At 41.5% G+C, this 9,587-nt stretch overlaps 1 protein-coding gene across 2 annotated transcripts in view; it reads left to right on the top strand.

Annotated features, from left to right (window-relative positions):
• The first annotated feature begins 698 nt into the window (after nucleotides 1-698).
• Nucleotides 699-9,587, top strand: part of NMU (neuromedin U) — a 31,194-nt gene continuing 22,305 nt past the window's right edge. For both annotated transcript variants that reach the window (XM_081049610.1, XM_081049609.1), the window contains exons 1-2: nucleotides 699-860; nucleotides 7,977-8,035. In XM_081049610.1, coding sequence (XP_080905736.1) covers nucleotides 758-860; nucleotides 7,977-8,035 — 162 coding nt within the window. In that variant the 5' untranslated portion in view covers nucleotides 699-757. The remainder of the gene's footprint in view (nucleotides 861-7,976; nucleotides 8,036-9,587) is intronic.

Below are 9,587 nucleotides of genomic sequence, written 5' to 3'. Positions count from 1 at the left end.
GACAGTCATAGACCTTCTAGACTTGTTAGAAATTTATGTGTGGTCAAGCCCCCAGCAGTCCTTTCCTCTTGACTTTCATTAACAGACAACGGCGTGTATCTAAAAGGTCTCAGCCCTTGCAGGAATTGGGGGCACAACAACATCATACTTGAACCAGGATTGCTTTAATATGCACCGGGCATTGTGCTAGCAGCTGGGCATAAACGAGGGACTAGAACAGAGGTGCTTCGGCAGAAGTGGCTGCTGGAGCTCAGGCCGAGGAGGCTTCCCCCGGAGGGTGAGGAAGGGGCGTCCCAGGCAGACTCACAACACTACAGAGTGTCGTCCTATCCACGGTAAAAAAAACCGGGCTCCCAGCCTCCCCGGACCGCCTGGTTTGCCATCCTCTTTAAGGCTCCCACTGAAATCCTCCCAAAGAAGGGAAGAGACAGGCGTGCATTGTTTGAATCCCATTCTTCCCCATCCCAGAGGATGTCACCTAGGACGGTGACAGCGAAAATGCGTGGTAGCTTGAGTCAGAACCTCCGGCCAGGCGTGCGGGTCCCCGGCGGGGTGGAGCGGGGGCGGGGAGGTGACGAGCCCGCGGCCCGCGCCGCCTCCGCCCACGTGTCCGCGAGATTTAAAAGTTGGCGGCTCGCGGGACGGTCCGTCCGGTGGCTGAGCCCGGCGAGCGGCGCCGCACGGACACCGAGGCACGGCCAGCGCTCCGCGGGGGACCGCGCGGGGTCGCGAGCGCACAGCCGCCGCAGGCGCCGAGATGCCGCCGGCCGCGAGCCGCCGCCCCGCACCGTCCCCCGGACACGCGGCTGCGGCGCCCCGCGTCCTGCTGCTGCTGCTGCTGCTGTCGGGCCTCTGCCGAGGTAAGCCGGCCCCGCACCTCGCGGCCACCCGCACCGCTCGTCCCGCTTCCTTCCCCCACTTTCTCGCCTCCATCCTTGGCTGGGGGCTGCGGGGCTCCCCGGGCCCTCGCCCTTGACCGTGGGCGACGGCAGCCAACCGCCAGTGGCCCGGCCGGAGCGCGTGGCCGGACCCGACCCACATCCCCGGGCCCGGCGAGCGCCCTCCAGGCAGGGGACGGCCTGGGCTGGTGGACACGTGCGGGGCGCCCTCCGACTCGGGGTGTCCAGGCCCCGTGACCCGTGGGCAACAAGAGAGAAAACAGTGAACAATGGCAATGCTTTCCGTTTAACTGAAGGGATTCGTGGTGGAAGCCAGACTAGAGTGAATTTGATACTTCACCTGCTGGTGAGAGGTGAACTGGGAGCGCTCCTGTTCCCGGTCAGATAATCCTGAGCAGCGAACCGGGCCCCATGCTCGCTGTGCAGAGGGTGAGAGAGAGGGTGAGCGAGAGGGCTCTGCCTGCCGGGTTTTCAGGCAGCAGGTCAGGAAAAGGAATAGAGACCGTCAGGCAGACTTGGAGAGGCAAGTGTGCCAGCCAGGCTTTCAGTCAGTGCTACAGCTAAAGGTAGCTGTGATTTGGTAACAATAGGAACTTCTTGAGCTTGGATTACAGGAAAGAAGTGGGAACAGCAAAGGAAAGGTCAAGGAGGGAGGTCTGAAGCTTGGGAGACAAGGGAGAGCAGAGCTCACCTCATTCTAGTGAGGAAATCACTTACCGGTTCCCTCAAGGTTACTTTTCCAGGTACCTGAAGGGACCATCCTTCATCTCGCACCTCTGAGCCAGGGCGCCTCCAATGCCAGCCGCTGTCCTGCGAAGACCGTGAACTTTTTTTTTTTTTTAATTAATTTTATTGGGGTGACAATTGTTAGTAAATTTACATAGATTTCAGGTGTACAATTCTGTATTACATCGTCTATAAATCCCATTGTGTGTTCACCACCCAGAGTCAGTTCTCCTTCCATCACCATTATCTTCCCGGCTGGTTCTTCTTGCTGCCCTCTTCTCTCCTGTCAGTGAGGTAGAGGTGGGCAGACCATTGCATCATTGTTCAGAACATTGGGGACTTGAAACCACAAATGTGAGGACCTTTCAATGCTTGTCTCCCAGCCCACAGTTAGAGGTGGGGAATCCAAAGCTATTTTTCTTTTCCTGAAGTATTTATTTTTATCGCTGTCCTTCCATTGTTTTGGTTTTCTCCTTTCCTTGAGGCATTAGAGGAAGTGGTGGTGGGGCTTGTGTGTGTTTGGGGGGGGGGGGCAGGAGGCTCCCCTGCTTGAAAAACAAGGTAATTTGGCTTTGAAATCCAAGCAGTCAGAAGCTAGGAGACCTAAACTTTCTCTATCACATAGCCAGCACTGATACAGCCCGATTTATGTAAAGTAATCTTTTTCAATTTGTTATTGGTAAAACTAGGATGGTAATCTTTATATGGCTGATTAAGGAAGCAGATAATCATAATTACAAAAGTGGTTTTTTTCTCTGTAAAGCAAAGGTACTTTCTGTGAATGTTACATGCTATGTTGACAGAGATTTTTGCATCAATGGGGGATAACTGCTTTTTTGGGAGATAGGGGAATTTTCAGGCTATTGGTGACTTAGCAAAAATTGGGGAAGGCAGCAGCTGGTTTCATAAAAAGACAAGTCTTGGGTTTTATTTCCAAAGCAGCATATTTGCTGTCTGATCAGTCGTCTCATAAATATCCACAATATTCCTCAAGCAAGGGGATGAGACTCATTTGTCATACACAGAGACCTCCTGCACTTCCCATTTATGTCTTCAGACTTGCTCTTGATACTAAAAAACTAATTGTATCTCTCTAAAAATGTGATGGGTGAGGGTGAATATACAGTGTGACCTGCCAGAGTCCTAAATCTCTGAAGATAGCACTTATGGGGAACAACAACATAAATGAACGAAAGGGGGCATAATCTACCAAGATTAATTGTTATGGAAGATGCAACTGGATGTATCTAAACACAACAAAACACATGTCATAAACACAGAGGAAAATAAAAGTGTGTCAATAAGTGCAGCCTTGGCAAAAATGAGTTAGCAGCGCATACAATAGCAATGAGACAGTAAAGGGTCAGCTACATATTCTGTGAGTGGAAACAGTGTACTATTCAGAGAACAACACTAAAATAAAGATGGAAATTTCCTGATAAGAGGGGCACATTTTGGATGTCTACAACAAACTGTCACTTAATTTGACCTGTGACAGTAAATAGTCAAATGCCCAAGACTAAATTAAGACATGTCTTTTTCTACTCAGGCTCCTATCATTAAAGAATTCTTAAAATTCATTCTTACCCCTTGCTCCAGGCAACCGCTAACCTTTCTATCACTATAGATTTGCCTTTTCTGGACATTCCATATAAGTAGAATCATACAACATTTAGTCTTTTGCATCTGGTTTATTTGACTTAGCAAAATATGTCTGAGGTTCATGTATGTTGTAGCACATATCAGTACAGATGGTCCCCGATTTATGATGGCTCGACTTATGATTTTTCAACTTTGTAATGGTGCAAAAGTGACATGCATTTAGTAGAAACCGTACTTTGAATTTTGTATTTTGATCTTTTTCGAGGCTCGTGAGATGCATTCTCTGGTGGTGCTGGGCAGTGGCAGCGAGCCACAGCTCCCAGTCAGTCACATGATCACGAGGGTAAACAACTGATACTCTACACGTACTGTTTCCAACATTTTTAGGCTATTGTCTTTTGTGGTTTTGCATCCCATCATATCTCAAAACACCCATTTGTGTCTCCTGCTTCTGGTAAAAAAGAGGAAGTCAATTACTTTTGAGATGGAACTCATGCTAGTTGCCCACCTGTAGGCTACTGTAAGTGTTTTGAGCATGTTTAAGGTAGGCTAGGCTAAGCTGTGTTGTTCGGTGGGTTAGGCGTATTAAACGCATTTGTGACTTATGATATTTGCAAATCAAAATGAGTTTTTCGGAATGTAAACCCATTATAAGTCAAGGAGCATCTGTAGTTCTTTCCTTTTTATGATTGAATACCATTGTGTGGATATACTGTTGTCACACAACAGCCCAGCAGACTGTCCCCCTGTGTCTTTCCTTGTGGAAAGAAGAGTCTGTGAGACTGTGTATCCCTGGGAGTGTATATTTATCTCTATTTAGTCTCCAAAAGAGGGTTTACAGCCAATGACGAGTAAGATTCCCCACGGGGTGGGGGGTGGACAACTCAAGCCAGGCGGAATCCCGTGGAGACCCCCGATGAGCTGCCTTAGAAAGGCCATGTCTCCCCTTCCCCCTGCCTGGGAAAAACCACTGCTGACTCTGGTTTTTCCCCTCTCACCTAATTGAAAGGAAAGTCTTTAAAGTGATAAGATCAAGCTCTCTCTGCTCAGCTCTAGAAAACAGTCTCGACATGTGATATACGTCCTTTAGGGAGTCACATACCTCACCGCAGTCATCATATGACTTTTGCTTCGGCTGTTTGGGGACCATCATAATTGATTTGGGTTGTTTCTATAACGCGATGGATGAACGCTGTGTCAGAAATAATAACACTCTTGTATACTGATCAATAAATACCACCAGTCGGCTTTATTCTGGGCTCCAGTCTTTCAGAACTGTGAGTCCCCTGGACTTCTGAGATTTAACTGCATTCTCTGTTTGTTTCTTTCTTAAAAACTTAACCCAAAGCCGCCCCTTCTCACACCCTCACTGCCCGTGTTGCGCTGAACGCGACAATATACGACCTTTTGTTGATCTATTCACAGATGATAGAAATTTTAATTGTTTCTGCTTTGGGGTTATTGTGAATTATGCTGCTATGAACACTTACATACAGGTTTTCGTGTTGGCACAAAAGTAACTCATTCTTGAGAGTAATGTCTGTGTAATGTTATTAAGGTTCATTTAATAATTAGGTCTCATCCTAAGTCAAATGCTAAAATACTAGTTCAAGTAGGAGGGTAGTGATGCCCAGTGAAAAATGGGAAATGTTATCCAAAAGTGAACTACACTCATGTGCTACATCACAACGTAATGTCCCGTAAGACTATATGGGACACGATGTCGCATAAGTTTATAATGGAGCTGAAAAAGTCCTATCACCTAGTGATACTGTAGCTGTCATGATATCAGAGCACAATGCTCACCTGTTTGTGGTGATGCTGGTGTAAACAAACCTCCTGCGCTGCCAGTCGTATAAAAGTACAGCACATCCAATTATGTAAAGTACAAAATATTTGATAACAAATGACTATGTTACTGATTTATGCATTTGCTACACTCTCCTTTTGATCATTATTTTGGTGAATTCTTCCTACTTATATAAAAAAAGTTTGCTGTAAAACCGTATGCCACGTCACCGCAGCGGTCGCCTCATACCCCTCACGTTTACCGCACCGCTTGACTGCGTCATTTTCTCTTGTGCTTCTTTTAATCTTGTGTTGTTTTGTTCGTCACGACCCTTAAAAGTACAGAATCCACTGCTAATCTCACTGGTAAGAGGCCACATCTCATGATTGATCTGGAAACAAAATTAAAAGTGATTAAGGACTACAAAGGTGGAGATCAATGGTTGTTGTTGAGCACTAGTCAGGCATGTCCCATTCCACCATAGCTACAATCTTGAAGAACAAGACCAAAGTGATGAAAACTGTCAAAGGATTGGCTTCATTGAAGGCAGGGAAACTCTAAAATTCGAGAAAGACCTAGAACACACATGGAGAAATGTCTAATGACTTAGACTGTAGGCCAGACACAGAAGCATATCCCTCTCAGCGCCATGATGATCATGGCCAAAGCAAAAAGTTTGTTTCCTGATGTTGAAAGAATAGGTTGAACCTGACTGAAAGGGTAAATTTACTGCTAGCTCTGGGAGTTTTAAACAATTCAAGAATTGTTATTCATTACATAATGTGAATATGAATGGTAAGTATATGAGTGCTCATGTGAAGGCAGCTAAAGAATTTTTGGAAACTCTAGGTAAGTTGATTGTGGAGGAAAATTACTTGCTGGAGCAAATATTCAATATGGATGAAAACCTCCTTATTCTGGAAATGGATGCCTGAAAAGACTTCATCCATAAGGAGGTCAAGTCAATGCCAGGTTTCAAGACTTTAAAGGACAGGATAATAGTCTTGCTTGGGGGCAATGTTGCAGGCTACAAATTGAAACCCTTTGTGATCTGGAACAGGGAGAACCACAGGGCTGTCAAACATATCAGTAAGCACACACTGCCAGGATACCACAGGAGCAACAAGAAGATGTGTATGACCCACCTTCTCTTCCATGATGCCTTCCTGAATTGCTTTGCCAGCGAAATGGAAAAGTATTGTTTGGAAAAATGACATAACTTTTAAGAGTTTGTTTATTGTTGACAATGTTCCCAGACATCTTTTATTGGTGATTTTCATCTTAATATCAAAGTGGTGTTTCTTTCTTCACACATGACCTCTTTGATCTAACCAATGGATAAAGGAGTTAGAGCAGTTTATAAAGCCTACTGCCTGAGACGGTCCTTCACCCAGGCTATTGCTGCAACTGAGGAAGACACTGATGCAATTCTGGAAAGATTGCAACATCTGTGACTGCATCAAGAACCTTGTTTGAGCTTGGGGTGATGTCACCAAACAGTGTGTGAATGGCATCTGGAAGAAGACACTCATGAGATTCATCCATGACTTCAAAAGATTTGCCAATGATGAGAAGTTTGCAAAACTTAAAGAGGCTGTCGATGAGATGGTAAACAACTATAACATGGGTATGAATGAGAATAAGATTAAGGAGCTCCTAGAGCTTGTTCCTAAAGAACTAATGAAGACTTGTTGGAACTGCAACAGGAATGCATAGCTGAAGAAGATGCAAGAGAAAAGTAAACTACAAGAGAAAAAAAAAGAATAAGAGTCCCCAAGAAAATGCACAGTGAAGGGTTTAGCAGAAGTGGTTGTAGACCTCAACAAACTCCTTAAAAAGATTGAAAACATGGATGCCAAACACTGAAAGGTTTTCATTAATAGAGAATGTTCACAGTACATTATCTGCTTACAAGCAAATCTATGATGAAAAAGAGAAACAAACCAAGCAAACAACCATAGACATATTTTTGAAAAGAGTGACCCCCTCCTCAAGACGAACCTTAAGTAGGTCCTTCAGGAGGTGTTCCAGAAGAAGGCATTGTTCCTACAGTTGATGACAGCTCCATGCATGCTATTGCCCCTGAACACCTTCCAGTGGGACGAGATGTGGAGATGGAAAACAGTGATATTGATGATCCCGACTCAGTGTAGACATAGGCTAATGTGTGTGTGTCTTAGTTTTTAACAAAAATGTTTAAAAAGTAAAAAAATAAAATAAGTCTTTTAAAAATAGAAAAGGCTTATAGAGTAAGGCTATAAAGAAAGAAAGTGTTTCCATATAGCTGTACAATGTGTTTGTGTTTTAAGCTAAGTATTATTAGAAAAGAATCAAAAAGTACACAAAATTCAGAAAGCCTACAAAGTAAAAAAGTTACAAAAAGCTAAGGTCAATTTATTATTATTAAAGTTTATTGGGGTGACAATTGTTAGTAAAGTTACATAGATTTCAGGTGTACAATTCTGTATTACATCATCTATATATCACATTGTATGTTCACCACCCAGAGTCAGTTCTCTTTCCACCACCAATATATTTTATCCCCCTTACCTTCATCTACCATCCCCCTCCCACCTTACCCTCTGGTAACCACTAAACTATTGTTTGTGCATTTTTTATTTTTTATACCATGTTTTTACTGTACTTTTTCAATGTTTACATACACAAATATTTACCGTTGTGTTATAATTACTTCCAGTATTCAGTACAGTAACATGCTGTAAAGGAACAATAGGATATACCGTATAGCCTAGGTATGTAGTAGGCTATACCATCTAGGTTTGTGTAAGTGCACTCTGTGATGTTTGCACAATGATGAAATCACCCAATACCACATTTCTCACAGTGAAGAGTTTAGCAGAAATATACCCATTGTTAAGTGACTAATGACTGTATACATAAATATTTACTTTTAGAAGAAATACTATAAAATTAACATGTGAGTATGACTTTATTTTTAGGTGCTCCAATGTTATCTGAAGGATTATCACCTGAACAAGAACTACAGTTGTGGAATGAGGTAAAGAATTATGCTCATACAAATTATTGGACATTTTGCCCTTCTTTGAAATTATCATGGTGAAATGAAATAATATAGCTGAGCTTTGGGATAACTGTTATTTTACTAGCATCCTGATGTCATAATATTCAGAATTGTAATTTCTATTAAATGAAACATGAAAAGGAACAAAAAATACAGTAAATGGAAAGTAAGATGGCAAAAATAAGTCCTCACAGTAGAGTAATTATAATAACTGTTAACATGCTAAAATGTACCACTTAAAAGACAGACATACTCAGATTGGCTTTTTTTAAAAGATTTACCATATGTTGTCTATAGTAGTCACACTTAAAACAAAACAAACAAACAAAAAAAGGGCTAAACATAAAAGGATGGAAAGTGATGTACCAAGCAGATATGAATGGCAAGAAAATTAGAGTAACCTTCTGAATAACTGATAAAATAGAATTCAAATGAACAAACCATCATAACAAAGAGGAATTTTATATGCTAATGAAAGAACAAGCAAAACTATAACCATTATTAATATACATTACAAAAAAAAAAACCCTCTAAACTTATTTAACAATTGATAGAACTTCAGGGAAAAATGGGTAAATGAACAGTTGTAATTGGAGACTTTAATACACCTCTCTCCAAACTGATAGTTAAACAGGTAACACATAAGTACATATACCAAAAACCTGACCACACAATCAATAAATTTGAGCTATTAGAAATATTTTTAAAAGCCTACACTTAATATTATACACATTCTTTTTTAGTATAATTGGAACACTGAAAAAAAAAAAAAAGACCATGTGTTTGAACACAAAGAAAGTTTCCATTTAGAATTGGATCCATTTAAAATGTTTTCCAATCATAATGCAATAAAATCAGAAATTAATAAAAATATAGCTGAAATATCTCATCTATTCGGAAAATAAATATCATTTCGGTAAATAATCCTGGGCAAAAAAGGAAACTGCAAAATACTTAGAACTGAGTGACATAAAATTATAAGTCAAAATTTGTAGGCTCCAGCTAAAACAGTAGGTAGAGAGAAATTTTAGCTTCATATAGATACCTTTTTATCAGGGAGAAATTTTAAAAACAAGCTAAGCATTCAACTAAATATGGTGAAAAAGAACAACAGGAAAAATTCAAAGAAACAAGAACGAAGTAAATAATAAAAATAAGGGCAGAAATAAGTTTTATAAAGAGAGATACACAGAACAAACCAATTTGACAAAACCAAACATTTGTTCTTTCAATGTTAATAGGCAGTGGTAATACCGATTTTAAAAGTCAGAGGGAAGATAAAGATAAACAAGATATAGACTTTAAAGGGTAGACTACCGAGAAAAATAGAGATTTAAAAATGTTTTTAAAAAGTATTGTGGACAATTGACAAGTAACGGTTGTACAACTCTGTATATGGCACTAAAAACCATTGAATCGTGTTCTGTAAATTGGTGAATTGTATGGTATATGGTAGATCTCAATAAAGCCATAACCAAAAAAAAAGGTTCTATGGACAACTGACAACTATATGGCAATGATTTTGAAA

This window comes from Rhinolophus hipposideros (genome assembly GCF_964194185.1).
Source record: "Rhinolophus hipposideros genome assembly, chromosome: 1".
NCBI lineage: Eukaryota > Metazoa > Chordata > Mammalia > Chiroptera > Rhinolophidae > Rhinolophus > Rhinolophus hipposideros.
This window is presented reverse-complemented; position numbering and strand designations above follow the sequence as displayed.